Source organism: Drosophila eugracilis, unplaced genomic scaffold (assembly GCF_018153835.1).
Source record: "Drosophila eugracilis isolate 14026-0451.02 unplaced genomic scaffold, ASM1815383v1 contig_2088, whole genome shotgun sequence".
Taxonomy (NCBI): domain Eukaryota; kingdom Metazoa; phylum Arthropoda; class Insecta; order Diptera; family Drosophilidae; genus Drosophila; species Drosophila eugracilis.
Window position 1 is genome coordinate 4,760,751 of NW_024572964.1, and position 15,583 is coordinate 4,776,333.

The following is a 15,583-nucleotide window of genomic DNA, read 5'->3' on the forward strand; positions in this document are numbered from 1 at the left end:
ATTTTACTACGATCTTCTGAGGGTGTGGAACTGTGGAATTTAAAGTGAGATTCTCAGAAATGGACAATATCATAGGGTGACAAAATCATGGTCACAGACTTTCAAGGCACACCTTCTTTGAAATGCAATAAAGATATAATTAAACCTATTAAAAATAATGATAAAGTAAATACAGACATCGAATAATCATTCTGGTCTTTAATAAATCATCATCAAACCAAACATTTTTGTTTGCATCATTTCAAAGCGCAACCGCAAATGAAATCAAAACAAAACTCAAGTGCTGGCCAGATAAGACAGTCTCAAGAGAGCTGTTATATAGCAGCAGAAAAAATAGTTAAACTAAAAGCGTAGTTTGTGCACTGTGAGAATCTGCTAAGATAGATAGAATTTAGCAATCGAAAAATACATTTTAGAAAATCAAATAGGTTTGGTATAAATTGGCAGTTAAAATTAAGGGAATCATATTTCCATCCCCAATTATAAATATTTATTAATTAAAAAGCTGCAACGTAATAACTCACTATATTTGTATTACTTTTTTCTAGCTCATGCAAGTTCCCAAATTTTTCATTGTAAATAAACCCAACCTACAAAAAAAAAAATCCAAAATCCAATCCCCATAAACAACGAAAGCAACATGTTTCGGCCTAGCTGAAAATGCAATTTATGTGGCACAGTGGCAAAAAGTGCCGGCAGCAGCAACAGCAGCGGGTGCAGCTCTCGAACATGCAATATGGACATGTGAACAATTTTCCGGCAGCACAGCTGCCTTGTACAATCGATGCAAATGTGGGAAAATATTTTCTGATAGACCATACCCAAGAATTAGGTATTTGAAAATTATCCTCGCAGCGCAAATAAATTGCAATTTACGAAAAACATTCGAGAAATGCCAGAAATGAAAATCCAAATTGAATAAAAAACTTTGAGAAAAGAGAAAACCAACAATTCGAGTGTACGAAATGTTTGTTTGTTTGCTCGAATTTTGCTTGTTTGGTGAGCAAACAAAATGCATATAAAGCAAATTTGAGCTTTTTATTGCCTTTCCCAAGAGCGTGTTAATTGAGAAGGAAATTGAGTGGCCCTTTCGGTACTGACCAAATCCTACACTCTAGACCGAATCGTGACAAATTGATATATTGATTTAAAAAATCTATGTCAAATTGATTACAGCTGCGTCACGTAGCCCTGTAATAGAAAAAAAAAACTGCAATAATAATCAGCAAAGTGCATTGCATTGAAGAAGCGTTTGGGGAGCGTTCTGGGCCTCCATTTAATTCCAGTTCACTTGAGTTCAGTTTCAGTTTTGGCTTCTACTTCGGCTGCTGCTGTTGGTGATTTTCCTCTTTTTGCTTGTTTTTTTTTGCGACGAGAGTGCAGTGCAGCCCACTCTAGACACAATTCCAACTGCAATGCACTTGAGACAAAAGCTCCGGCGCAATGCAGCATGAAAATGGATGGAAAATCCGTAGGGGAGAAGAAGGGGCATTGACAAATTCTGCCCACCCAATTGAAAATGAGAACGAGATTTCGCTATCGGCACAATCGCAGCGTGACATTTTGTCAGTCGTTTGGACAGTCATTCAATTGAGGCAGTTGCAAAGAAGTAACTCGAGTCAAACTAAAAAAGTGGAGACAAATTACTACTTCATCAGTGGAAGTACTAGACAAAAAAGTCTGTTCTAGATTCCAGTTGTTGTAATTGCTATAAAAAAAAACTGTCTCATGATTAAGTGCCTTAGCATTGATCACTTTCAAGAGACAATTATTTGAAAAAAAAATATTTGCCTCATCGAAGAATAAGTTTAATGTCTTGACTGCAAAAAGTTTTATATGTCTTTGAAAAATATATTTTAATATTTTTTCCAAACTACCATCAACTCCGTTTCAGTTTCTTAACTTCATATAGCCGCCATAAAAACATAGTTTAGATCAGCAATTTCCCGCTAAAAGCTGTAAATTCCCGAGCATTTTACTTTATCAAAACTTTTCCATAGAAACTATCAAAGCAAAACAAATCTGTTTATTTTGTTTGCCGTTTTCTGTATATTTTCTATCACTGGCGCCTCTCAAGCCACCAACCAAGCTCAGCATGAAATATGCTATGAAAATTTGTAGCTGTCTCGAAAAGGAACACATTCACTTCTATAGTATTTTTTCCCAACACCCTCTCCTCCCTTTTACAAAGCACATTTGTGGAGCTCAAGACCCCGTCAGACTTAAACTATGTTCATGTCGCGCATGTTTGCCTGATGAGGCTACAACGAATTTATCACGTATTTGTCACAAGGAATTCACGTGTTGGAACAAATAGTCGGGTCGGGCAAATGGAAATAGTGCTCAAATAAGCAGAAAACTTTATGAATGGCTGGCTGAGCAGGAACGAAGGTGCAATAATAAAAAATATATATTTTGAAAAATTTGCATGCAAAAGGAAATAGTATTTGGCTATCGAGTTTTAGCACAAAGAGTAAAATTTTTATAACACAAAATGCAATTGCATTGTTTGGATAGGCAAATAAATTGATAAATGCCCTTAGAGGTGTTTATCTGGAGGATTAAACACGTTCTGTTTATTACATATTTATCTTGGTCTTGTGCTTTGCATGAGATAATCATTTTATAACTATAATTACACCTGATATCTTTTAGATGGGCTTCTGTAAAATCGCTTTTATGACCCTGTTTTTCTTAACTATCTGCCTACAAATTCCTAGAACTTGTGACTAATTGCAAACATTATACCATCCAACGGGCATCTCCAACTATTCCACACTTTCATACTCTCAGTCAAAGAAACTTCCTAGCCTCAAAGTAGCTGGCTAATGTCTTATAAGCACTGAAGGAAAAACATCTAGAACTTTATGAGGAAAATGAAGAGTTAGAAAGCACAAGTTAAGGGTTGTCCTCTCTCTCCCCCAAAGCTGGAAGTTTAACTTTTTAATTTCATTTGAGGATTTTGAGTGAGGAATCTCTGTGTGTGTACGAGTTTGTCTAAGACCTCCCAGATATGTGAAGTTGTCAAGTTTTCCGTGCGTTTGGGGAATTACCAAGGGGGTTAGAGGGAAACAGGGTGTAGGGTGGGTTGAAGGGTTGCAAGCATCTCGAGCATTTGCTTTATTCGCAGTCATTCTGGAAATGCCTTTGCATCGAATTTTCCCAACATCCACACTTTACTGACTACACTTGGAGAATACAGAAGTTTCTTTACGATTTTTAAGTTAAATAAACCAATTTTATCTTAATAGTGTATCTTAGAACGGCTTGTTTGAAAATAATTTCCAAGGATTCTCTTTAAATTTATTTAATTTTCATTTACGTAACATATTATTATTATCAGTGTGTGCTTAGGGGGGAATCGTATCTCCCAAGACAGTTATTGCGGCTACAGCTTTGCCTGTGCTCCACTTTCGTGTTTATATTTATCTGGTGGCTGGTTGCCCCAAGCTGCTTCCTGCCGCCGACCAATTCACATCCTGCCAGTGCCCCTGCTTCTACTCCTGCTCCTGCTGGGATGGCTGGCAAATTCACACCTTGTACTTGCTGATTCGGGTTCAATGCACCGAAATTTCATTGGAATATTAGCCCCAGCAGAGTGACAGAGATTGCATTTGGAATCGATTTGCCATTTCGTTGGCCTGTCACAGGCAATAACCAAAAGTTTCCAGGCCCTTTGGCCCGTCCGAGGAAAAATATTTACAAAACTTTGTGCCAAAAAATCCAATATAAGCGCAACAGTCTCATTTTTTCCCTATTTATTGACTATCTCTATCTATTTTTGCTACGAAAGGGATTAGCCAAGTTTTTGCCGCACACATTAAGCGTTCAACTTCAACTCGATTTTCTGGTTTCTTCATTTTTTTTTTGTTTTGTTTTACGATGACGGTTGGAACCCGAGAGTTGAGTTCAGTTTTATTAGTTTTTGCCACGCTTTTGGTATTTATTTGCCAGAAATTACACAGAGAGAGTGAGAGCGAGAGAGAGCGCAGGGCTTTTCGCCTCATAAAGTTTTATTGTCCTGATCCTTGTAATTAAAAAGTTTTTACTAAGTCGCAAAGCAGAGCTCTTATTTTAGTGTCATCCTATAAGTTTGGATGAGTAACTTGAGCCTTCGAATTGGGTCGAGTTTTTAGTTGCAGCTGCAGTTTCTTATACGTGAGTGGCACTCATTAAAAGTGCTCTACTGACCGAGTGGATTAATTGAGCCGCAGGGATTATATTTTAAAGTTTTGACACGCCCTTAGAAATATATAATAACAAGGATAATCACATAAAATTCATTCATTTAAGTAATAATTTTTAATGTATGATTACATATGAATTTATTATTACACTCACTGAAAACCAAGAATGTTCCAGACTCAGAATTTATTCGTAACTGAGATTATTTAATATATTCAGGGAATAAAGATATACGATATTAATTTTAAATGAGAAATTTGTAAATTGTATACCCTAGGAAAAGTTACAAAGGCATGTACATGTCCATGTACCCCGTATTGAACTTTTGACCTCATAGTTTACGAGTTTAATAAAAGTAATCCAGTCGTATTTAATCCTGAATCCAAACGAATTAGTTTGTTTATGACCCCAGACCGCCATCATAAACGGAATAAATACATAGAGAAATTTATTTTTCGGTTGGATGCATCGACAAAGGAACTTTCGGTCGGTGGAAACAAGAAGTAAAAACTCAATTTATGAAGCAAATACCAAAATCTCCCCTTTTAGCCGACGCTGAAGCGACGGAGAGTCAATGAAAAATGCGATTGGAATGCCAGAAATGTTTGGCTTCACCTGGTCAGCAGCCAAATTGTTCATCTCCGTTTGTGCGCTTGTGCGTTTTTGCTGCATGGATGTGTTTTTGTGTGCTCTAATTGGAGTAACAGAGCCGCAAACTTTCTGCCACTGAATGCCGCCCATAAAAGCAGCTTTATGAAAATCGATAAAATCGAAAACTAGCCAACACAACAGGGCAACAGAGGCAGAAATGGAAAAAGCAACAACCACCGCAGCTCACACAATCGAACACACGAAAAAGAAGTAAAAATTGGCTTAATTCGGGAATCGAAGTTTGGAATACCCTTCATATCAAAAAAGCTTTAACTTCATAAATTTAAATCAAAAGATAAGAACAATATATATAGATTCTTGGAGATCAAATCAATATGTTCTTATGTTTCAAAAACTTTTTCTGAAATCCCAATACTCTTTTTAAGGGTATAAAAACAGACCGGCTGAGTCCGGAAATGTGTGCGGCGGTACGTGGTTTTGGGAATGGGCCAGGAGCACGCGTCATCGTCGCGGCCTCTCAATGGCAAGGCAAACAGGACGTGGGGAAAAGGGCGTTAGGTGGGGTAAGGGTAAGGGCTACAGGAAGGACCAGGGGAAAGCCGGAACAAAGCTCGCCGAGTGCGAGAGCGAAACAACCACCGTCGACTACGACGACGAACGATGCAAAAGTTGGCGGCGGTTTATGGAATGAAACATTGTTTTGTTGTCCACCGGATGTGCACTGAAGGTAAGCGATGAAGTAGGGAGTGTGGTGGTAAGTGGGGAGTTGCTATATTCAGGAGCTGCGTACAAAAAGATAGGGAAAGATATATGGGCAGAGAGCGAGAGAGAGATAGAAGAGCTCAACAGGACAAACAATGCAAATGTTTGCAAATGTGCAGAGAGAACAAAACTCTGTTTAATTTGTGCTAATTAAAATCTGAATGTTTACAATTCTATTTAAGTTATCACTTTAAAAAATGAATGTGCAAAATTTATGAAAAGTATGTATTTTCTATCGAGAATGAATTTTGAAAGAATCTTATCATTAATATAGTATGTTTTTCTAGATATATTCTTATACCTTTTTTGGAAATTTTATATACGGATCTATAGATCGTAGATTACCCGATAATTTCTTTCAGCGTTCACACATTTCCGACCGTTTCAGGTTCCAATTGCGAATGGGTGTATGTTTTCGAGGGAGATCCTCATCCTCATCCCCATCCTCATGGTCTCGATTTTCACGTTGATTTTGCCCCGCTGCAAGCATGCGAGTGCTTTATAGCCAACGACCTGTGCTAATCCCATAAATCTAATTGGCCCCGGGCCTCGCTCCACTCCCGGCCTGCTTTTGGGTTAGGCGGTCACACTCAGGCTCAAATGGCAAAAAGCAACACACAAAAAAAAAAAAAAAAAAAAAACAGCAACAGGGAACAGAGCAACATCCTCTACAATGTCCATGTCCATTTCCATGTCCATGTCCAGTTTCCCGTTTGAAATGCACTCTTTCCCCCGGTGGAAATTGTGCGCCTGCAGCTTGACCATTAAATGTGACTGCAAACTAACTTTTCTTTCGCAGGCGAAAAACTTAACGACATAAATTAGAACTCTAGCTGGGAGCAGCTTCTCTAGCAGCTCCACCTATAGTTTTACCCACCACTCAGGTGGCTCAGCTCCAATAAAGTGTCGTCCGTCGAATAAAAACAATTGCGAAATGCAATGTTTCGCCTGCAGCGGCAACAACTTTATTTTTAGCTGCACTTACTCCTGGCTGACTTGTCACCTGAATGGCAAAAAAGCGGCAACAGCATTGTTGAAAAATATTTCTCTGGGGAAATTGAAGCTTAAAATACTCTAAAATATATTAATGCAATTGGCATTTTGCCATGAAAAGTACAATATATCACAATAATGGATTTGCTTTAACTTTATTGCAGAAATTTTTAAAGGTACCTAAGAGTACTTTAAACACAGTTGTTTTCTGTCAATACCAAATGCCTTCCAAAATAATGCAAACCCAAGTAAGAGTAACAAAAAGAAAAACTTTAAATTGGCATAAAAACTTTTGAACTTTGTCGAAAAGGGGACTATGAGGGTTCAACGAGGGTGTAAGTTGGGTCAACGGCAGCCCATTAAATAGATTGATGACCAAGCCAACCGACTTGGGAACTATGTCAATTGAGACAGTAAACTGACAGAAAGAAGGTTACAAGTTGCAGCCAAGCAGGCGTAGTACATAAAATCAACTTGTCACCAAATCAAATCTATTATTTTCCAAGCAAAAATGTTGGAAGAGGATGTGGAGACCACTGGCTTTGTGCCCCAGTACTACCTTATGTTACCCCGAAAGATCAAGAAGATATTGCTATATCGTTTTCTATTTGCCACTTTACTATGCTCTTGGATGGATTATCAGATTCTGGCGATTTTCTTATGCGTAAATTTATTTGAGGTGAGGAATCCTCTGATTTCCCTCAACGAGATCTTAAGATGGACCTTGTTCTCCGCGTATACATCGATATTTATGTTGCTTATACGATTGGGCATTGTTGGCTATGGCTTGATGTTGTGCCACGTGCATTATGACAATCCCCATTGCTACAGATACCGACTTTCGAGGATGGTCAAGGAATTCCCAATAAGATTTCTTATATTTTCATCAATTATTTCAACATCAATTGTAAGCAGCTGGCTTTATGCATCATTTGTGGATTTAATTTATGAAAATGACTCGTTGGGAGGATCCTGGTATTATCTAATGACCTTTGGCTGCTTTTGTGGCATTTCCTATTTTCATAGGCAGCATGGTAAATGCTTAAAAAGATTTCCATTACCCATAGTTCATCTTAATATAAGAGAACGCCTTCTGGAAATCGGGTGTTATCGACTGAAAAACTCTGGAAAAGAAGCCTTTGTTCCAACTCTGTTATTTGCCCTGATTTACTGGCCATGTATGGGTTATTGGGAAAGTAATAAAATAAATGGAGTCATTACTGGTTATGCTGTGATCATAACGCAACCCAAACAACTTTTTCAAGGCTGGTTGTTGTGCACCTTGATCCTGGCTAAATTACACGTAGCTCGAGAGGTTTATAGCCTTATTATGCAGCGACAATTATCTTTAATTAATGACTCAAGGCGTCTGCACGAGTATCTAGATATTAATATAATCGATTTGATAACGGAACGATTTCAATATTTTCTCTGCATGATGCGAATGAAACCTATGCCACCAGATACCCAACGCTACAATCTTTCCCTACCAATCGCCATGGCTGTGGATACTACGGAAATCTATGGCTTTCAATTACTGGCAGCCCGTGATTTTTATGCCGCCATGACGGGCAGTTTATGCTCTGAGTTATACAAAATGAAATGTTTTGAAAAAGATAGAAATTGGGATGAGTTACTTGACGTTATACTGGAAATGGTGGACAATTTTCTGGCCAGAATGGATTCTTGTATGGACAGGGCTCCTCTCACAAAGGTCTGCAATTTGCTGAAGAATCAAGTTCCCAAAAAAACGGGAATTCGTCCATTGGTAAAACCAACTCTTCCGCCGCGAGGGACGTGTCCTATATGCAAACGTCTTCATAACTGTCAGAAGCTCCAACAGTTTTGGTGTTTCTGTAATCTGCAAAATTATCTAAGCGATAGGAAGCAACGCCTTGGAAATTTTTTATGGGCTAGATTACCAGTGATTCCGCGGTACTATCACTTTTGGAATGACCCAGACCCAATGGCCCAACTTAATCATGAGCTGCGATGTGCAGAGCCTTTGGTATGGATTCTTCAAGGACTCGTTAGCATCTGCGTAAGATCCTTAAAAGAAGACACTTTTGGCTATATTCAAAGCGATCTAAGTCGTATTCTAGCGCGTTTATTAAATGTGGAGGAAAAGTTGATTACGGCCCAGGAAATACAGGCAAGGGAGCGTAGAAAACTGTGCGGCAGTCATGAGCTTCTAATGTTAGCCGTAAGACGCTGTTTATACAAAATGCTGTTTACCTTCGCTCCCCACATGGACTTTATTCTGGACGATATACAGTTGAAGACCAAAATCAAATGTAGGATGGCGTTGTTACCATAAGATGGCTTTCGTTTTTCTTTTTTGAAATCAATGTCAAAATTAAATTATTAATAATCAAAATGATACAAAAACAACATCCAAATGGTCTTGTTATGTGATTTCTCTAATTATTGGAAAATCATTTCGGCTTTTGGTATATTTTTGGGATCTTAGCCCTTATAGTTTTTAAAAGTCCCATAAAAACTAAAAACATTTTAAAATCTAAACATTTTTCTGAAATAAGATATACTAAAATGGAAAATCCACTTTAAATTCTCTCCACTCAAGCAATCATCTCTACATTAATTCTTTTTTGTCGCACTTGCCACGCACTTTCCACTTTTTCTCGCCTTCTTGTTTCCCTTCTACACTCTCTTCTTCTGTTCACTTCTTATCAATAAAACGCTGCTGCTGTGTGCATTGTTTGCTGGCTAAGTGGACAAAAACACACGCACACACACGCACAGCTGGCAGGGAAAAGGAACAAAGGAGGAGCCCAAAGAGAGTGGCGAACAATTGAGTTTTCTACTTGTGCTGCTTCTTTTTCCTCCACTTCTTTTGCTTTGACTACTTTTTTATTCGTTCGGATTCTCCTTATTGCACCTCCCACGCTGTGTTATCCCCTTCTTTCCCTTGCCCGTCTCCTCTTTTTGATTGCCTTTTGCCTTTGTGGTCGTATCATGTAAAACGCTTTGTGTGCAAAATAGAAAATGCGAAAAACAACAATAGCAAACGAACTACGAGCAAAATAGAGAAATGAAAAGATCTCAACAAGTTTGCCGTTAGTCAAGCTAAGCAGATTTACTTGTTTGAGAGCATTTTGCGATTGCCATTTTGCAATGATTTAAGAGGGGGTCAAAAGGGAGCCTAAAACGGAGGGGAAAAGCAGAGGGGCATAACAGCGGGCAGAGGCCAAAAAGCATAATTGCCCAGTTGCACTCAAATGAATCTCCACTGAAACTCCCACTCACCAATCAAGGGTTAAAGAGTAAGAGACTGCAGAAGAGGCCCTAATAAATCTGTACAGTGAATAACAGTAATAGTGTTCGTTAATTTTTATAATAAAAAAAATTAAATTAGGTTTTTTTAATTGGAAATAGTAGAGTTCTTTAAATATAATAATTAAATCGAGTTTAAACTAAGTCAATTTCTGCTTTTCTTGAAAATTTGAATTTCCTATATTTTGAGTTTTTTTACTCAATAGCCACTGTAAATAAAAAATGTGAAGCAAAGACAAACTATTCGTGGTCTTTATCAGCGGCTGGCCACAAAAAGTTAAAAGGAGAAATAAAGAGACACACAATGTGGAGAAAAGGAAAGAAGTAGCAGAGACAGAAAACAGAAGGCAGCAATGTTAATTGAAGGGTTTTTATTTTTGGAGTAAGGGAAGAACTTTACTGCAACAGATAAGCTACAAAAATACCAAAAACAAATCAACAAATAAAAAAGTAAAAACAAATTTTGTGGCTTGAACTTCAAAGCACATGGAGCGATTTAGAGGGGATGGAAAGGGGGCTTAATAAACAAGGCACCAAAAGGTAAATAAATAAGCACAAAATGCCGAAAATAGCGCACAAGGGATAAAACATAAGAGAGAGCGAGAAGGAGAGAAGGAGCAGCTGCTGCGCCGACGCCTGCTGCTCTTCAGCTTCTTCTTCAACGTTTTCTTCTCCCTCTCCCCATTCGTTCCTCCGCCTCTTACTCCACACAAATTAAAGGCAATTACAAAAGCAACAACAACAACCAGAAATGCTCTTTGACTTTTTTACAGCAGCCGGAGCAATGAATAAATAAATACAGTGAAAACTTGGTGCAGTGAACCAAGCATTATCTTTTTAAATGAGACTGCATTTTTTTTTACATATGTTAATATTTTACATCAAACTTAATTTCAAACTCAAAAAACTTAAAAAAATATTACCATTTTACCGATTGGAAAGTTTTTTCTGAAGTTTATACGTCCATAAAAAATATTTTAAAATCTAAATTTACAATTAGAATATTTTCTTATATTACTATTTAAAGTAAGCAATAAGTTCAAATTTTAAGATCGTTATAAATACATTTTTAATTTCATTTTTGGACTTTTTACTGTACATTTTATCAGAAGCAGCAAAAGCATAAATAGAAATGCAGCGGGAGAGCAAATCTCACTCTTTTTTTTAGTTTTTGTGTTTACTTATTTGCGTTCATTGGCTTCTCTTTTTAACGGCACTTCGGGCCAAGGAGGTGCGAATGAAAAGGAGCTATAATCCGGTTTTTTTTTATCGCACTTACCTTTTTTAATTAGAATAAATCAAAACTTCTTTTTATATGCTATCAAAAGTGGAATTCACAGTTACGCCTGCCACTGTAGTTAAAGTTGGTGTTGTTTTTAATTCACGGTCTGCGGGCCAAATAAAAACAACAAATATGAGATTTTTTGATTTTGCTTTTACTTTGCGCCGAAGTTCGGCGCTAATTGGAAAAAGAGATGCGAGAAAGAGAGGAGGATAAAAACTATAATTAAACGCCAGCAAAAAAAGGTCTTAAATATCCTGCGGGCACAACAACAACAATAAAGAAAAAATAAATGGAAAAGGGGAAGAAGTTAACAAAAAGTAACAGAAAGTTGCAGGGAGAGGCGTTGGTCTGCAAGGGGGAGAGAGACAAGAAAAGGCTCTTCCGGGAGAAAAAAAAGAGAAAAGCTGCGCAGGATATTTTAGCCGTCTATTAAAAACTATTTAAAATTTTTATTGGCACTGGGTTCATTTTTCTCGTTTTTTTTTGTTATTGGCCACTCCGCTTTGTCACTTTATTTCGATTTTAATTTTTCCACTTCTTCATTCGCCCAATTGAGTGTGTGTGTGCGAGGGAGATGGAGCGAGAGCGTGTTTGTGTTTCCACTGCAACTCCATTCTTCTTTCTCTTTTTTTACACACACAAAGGCACACACGCACACTCGGGCAGTGGGAGTTGAAAACTTACGCGTCGCCGATTTTAATTATTTTTTTTTAATTTAACAATCGCCTTTAATTCAGCACTGCAAAAACTTATTTATTGTTTGTCGATTAGAAGCCGCCGAAAACGCCGACCGAAAATCACCCACGCTGGAAAACGCGTCCGAATCGTTTAGCGGTGAATTTTAGAGTGAGATGGAAGTACTCAGTAAGAAAATATGAGCAGGAAAATTGAGAAGACAGTGGCCTCTGTAAATTACTCTCTTTGATTTTACTCTCTTCCACTCTATTGGTGGTGAGAAATGTTCGATGAATGTTGGTCGATGTTTTTAAATCGATTTCACACCTTCGATGTATAAACGATATATTTACAGAGGTTATTTTCTTCTGCTGCAATATTGTTAACATTTTGGGATAAAATATTATGATAGCAGTGACAGGGGCAGAAACTCTTGGGGCATATGATATCGATATTTTCATAATTCTGTTCAAAGGGTTTGGATATCGATTTTTAGCGGGTTTTTAACTGTACATTTATTTAGTTTACATATTATCTACATAACAGTTTCTGACTTGACCGCAATGGCGCCATGGTTTTTCTGTTGAAATGCTAACAATTCAACATATTCTTTTTAGCGTTGTGAGCTTAAAATATGTTATTTACAAATAAATAAGGACTATAAAACTTTATTTTTAATGTGAGTTTTGTTTTTGGCGTAAATATTATATTAGTGATACCTGAAATTCGTCTCTCTATTTAGGATGAAACTTACAGATATTATGGATAAAGTCCGCTTCTTCATCTGGCCACACTGTTGGTACCAACTTTTATTTTGTGCGCGTATTTTCCTGTTCTTGGCTAAAACTTGGGCAGAAGTGTCAGCGGTGTCGATTTATAATCTCCTCATTATTCGGGTCCTTCCCGGTCAGAAAGGAATCGGTTCTAAGAACCGACCAGCATTAGTTTAAAGGAAATTTAAAGCCGCCGTCAGCGCCGCAAAATGCAGTCGCATAGCAAAAAACGCGTTTGCTATTACTACGATAGTAAGTTTTAAACAATTAAATAAAGTACTACGGCATATAAACAGAGAAAACACTATTTCAAAATAGTAGTCATGTTTTCCACGCCGATCTTATGTTTTTTTTCTGCATCAACTCAGCATCAGATGATAGCATTTTTGCAAATTTCAAGTTTTACGGCGACTGTACGAGCGCGTTCCGGTTCACAGCGCTCTTTTCTCCATACGACCGCAGTAAAATGGTATGCTTGTGTGTGTATGTACCTGTAGGTCTCTCTTCCTCCTCTTTGTGTTTTTTGTTGCTTTTCGTTCGGGGCGAAAGTGCGCCCTCAGTGGTCGTTCGGGAAAAGTGTTGCTCTGCGGCAGACGCCTTGCCGACAGTAGCCGTAAAATTTGTATTTCGCATAGCGTGGCAATTAATTGTTCTTTCAAGCATCTACTAATCGTGATTTTTGATCCCCAGGTGACATTGGCAATTACTACTATGGCCAGGGTCATCCCATGAAGCCCCACCGCATACGCATGACCCACAACCTCCTGCTCAACTATGGGCTCTACCGAAAAATGGAGATTTACGTAAGTTACATATTTATACAGGATCTTTATAGTCCAATAAGTTGAAACAAAATTTATGTGTGTCTATTCTAAAGATATACTACTTAGTGGAACATTTAATAAATAAAGTTCCTTATTTCAGCGCCCTCATAAAGCCACTGCCGATGAGATGACCAAGTTCCACTCGGACGAGTACGTCCGGTTCCTGCGATCCATTCGGCCAGACAACATGTCGGAGTACAACAAGCAGATGCAGCGTTTCAATGTAGGCGAAGATTGTCCAGTCTTCGATGGACTGTACGAGTTTTGCCAACTCTCCGCCGGAGGATCCGTAGCAGCAGCCGTCAAGCTGAACAAACAGGCCTCGGAAATTTGCATCAACTGGGGCGGTGGCCTGCATCATGCCAAGAAATCAGAGGCATCCGGCTTCTGCTACGTCAATGATATTGTACTGGGAATTTTGGAGCTCCTGAAGTACCACCAGCGTGTTCTCTACATAGATATAGATGTCCATCATGGCGATGGCGTTGAGGAGGCGTTCTATACCACCGATCGTGTAATGACCGTGAGCTTCCACAAGTACGGAGAGTATTTCCCCGGCACTGGCGACCTTCGAGATATTGGTGCCGGTAAGGGAAAATATTATGCGGTGAACATACCCCTGCGTGATGGCATGGATGATGATGCGTATGAAAGTATCTTTGTGCCCATTATCAGCAAGGTGATGGAAACATTCCAGCCGGCAGCAGTGGTCCTGCAATGTGGCGCCGATTCCCTAACTGGCGATCGATTGGGATGCTTCAATCTCACGGTCAAGGGCCATGGCAAGTGCGTAGAGTTCGTGAAGAAGTATAATCTGCCGTTCTTGATGGTCGGCGGTGGAGGTTATACCATTCGTAACGTATCCCGCTGCTGGACTTATGAGACTTCCGTAGCACTGGCCGTGGAAATTGCCAACGAACTGCCGTACAACGATTACTTCGAGTACTTTGGTCCTGATTTCAAACTGCACATCAGTCCCAGTAATATGACAAATCAGAATACCTCCGAGTACCTGGAAAAGATCAAGAACCGTCTGTTCGAGAATCTGCGCATGCTACCTCATGCTCCAGGCGTTCAAATCCAGGCGATACCCGAAGATGCCATCAACGATGAGTCTGATGATGAGGATAAGGTCGACAAGGACGATCGCTTGCCCCAGAGCGACAAGGACAAGCGCATTGTGCCAGAGAACGAGTACTCGGATTCAGAGGATGAAGGCGAGGGCGGTCGCAGAGATAACAGGACGTACAAGGGCCAAAGGAAGCGTCCGCGTCTGGATAAGGACACCAACAGCAACAAGGCTTCCTCGGAGACGTCCAGCGAGATCAAGGATGAAAAGGAAAAGGGTGAGTGAGCTTAATGGAACTAGAGTACTTGATCTAAGGACAACCCCTTACCAAGTTCTGATAACTTATTATAAAATTGAAAACCTTCTATAACATTATTATCCTGCTTATAGGCGATGGAGCTGATGGTGAGGAATCCACGGCGTCCAATACCAACAGCACCAGCAACAACAACAGTAACAACAAGAGCGATAATGACGCCGGAGCGACAGCTAATGCCGGATCCGGTTCAGGATCTGGTTCCGGTGCCGGTTCCAAGGGCGCCAAGGAGAACAACATATGACGTGGCGGCCGCAATTGGTTATAGAAACCAATTAAGCGACCGCCGAAGTACAAGCCGCCGGATTTTACCTAGCGTCGTCTCATCCTGCCGCCCGAGCACGGCCTCTGAGCTATGTGCCACGGTTTTCACAATCCCCCGCCCCTCCATCAGTCCCCCTGATCGATCGGCCCCTATATGTAGTGTTTAAGCTAAACGGGGGGATAAATCAGTAATCAAAGGGCGGGATTTAAACTCATCGTAAGCGTAAGCTAAAATACAATTTATTGTAAGGCCATCTGCGCAGATCGTTAAGCTAAGTTAAAAGAAAAGTAAACGCCTATGACTAAGCGATCTAAAGTGGCAAAATATGCAGAATTTTAATTTAATCAAATAAATATTTATAAATACGAAATGACTGTTTTTATTGGGGGGATTATCTTGAAAGTCTTTAAGTTTTAATCATGGTTCGGAAAGTCAAATATATTTTTGTCTGCATGTCTTAGTTTTTCTTTATTGAAAAAGAAGAGGTCATCAACTCCAATTAGTTATAGAATTTCAATATAAATAATCAA

General features: G+C 39.1%; 3 protein-coding genes across 5 annotated transcripts in view; 2 read left to right on the forward strand and 1 right to left on the reverse strand.

Moving 5' to 3' along the window:
* The window catches only part of LOC108107736 (tyrosine-protein kinase Src64B), a 34,000-nt gene extending 21,956 nt beyond the window's left edge, over positions 1-12,044 (reverse strand). The window contains exons 1-2 of one of the 3 annotated variants that reach the window (XM_017215386.2): positions 11,816-12,044; positions 11,126-11,234 (exon numbers count right to left, since the gene is read on the reverse strand). The gene's annotated coding sequence lies outside the window, so the exon portion shown is untranslated. Of the gene's footprint in view, positions 1-11,125; positions 11,306-11,815 lie in introns of those variants that run through there. The other 2 variants (XM_041817943.1, XM_017215387.2) reach the window with 2 other exon arrangements.
* LOC108107735 (nucleoporin Ndc1) lies at positions 6,849-8,995 on the forward strand. The gene has a single exon (XM_017215384.1). It carries the CDS (start codon positions 7,064-7,066, stop codon positions 8,867-8,869), a length of 1,806 nt encoding a protein of 601 aa, XP_017070873.1. The 5' UTR covers positions 6,849-7,063; the 3' UTR covers positions 8,870-8,995.
* A 541-nt stretch (positions 12,045-12,585) lies between the features above and the next one.
* On the forward strand, positions 12,586-15,423 carry LOC108108151 (histone deacetylase HDAC1). The gene is made up of 4 exons (XM_017216081.1): positions 12,586-12,831; positions 13,270-13,382; positions 13,504-14,749; positions 14,863-15,423. Exons 1-4 carry the CDS (start codon positions 12,789-12,791, stop codon positions 15,030-15,032), a joined length of 1,572 nt encoding a protein of 523 aa, XP_017071570.1. The 5' UTR covers positions 12,586-12,788; the 3' UTR covers positions 15,033-15,423.
* The last annotated feature ends 160 nt before the right edge of the window (positions 15,424-15,583 follow it).

Bases quoted from the DNA above. Each gene is read 5' to 3' on its own strand.
- LOC108107735 (XM_017215384.1), top strand. From the start codon at position 7,064: ATGTTGGAAGAGGATGTGGAGACCACTGGCTTTGTGCCCCAGTACTAC.
- LOC108108151 (XM_017216081.1), top strand. From the start codon at position 12,789: ATGCAGTCGCATAGCAAAAAACGCGTTTGCTATTACTACGATA. The intron at 12,832-13,269 runs GTAAGTTTTAAA...TTTGATCCCCAG, and splicing joins CGTTTGCTATTACTACGATA to GTGACATTGGCAATTACTAC. The intron at 14,750-14,862 runs GTGAGTGAGCTT...TCCTGCTTATAG, and splicing joins CAAGGATGAAAAGGAAAAGG to GCGATGGAGCTGATGGTGAG.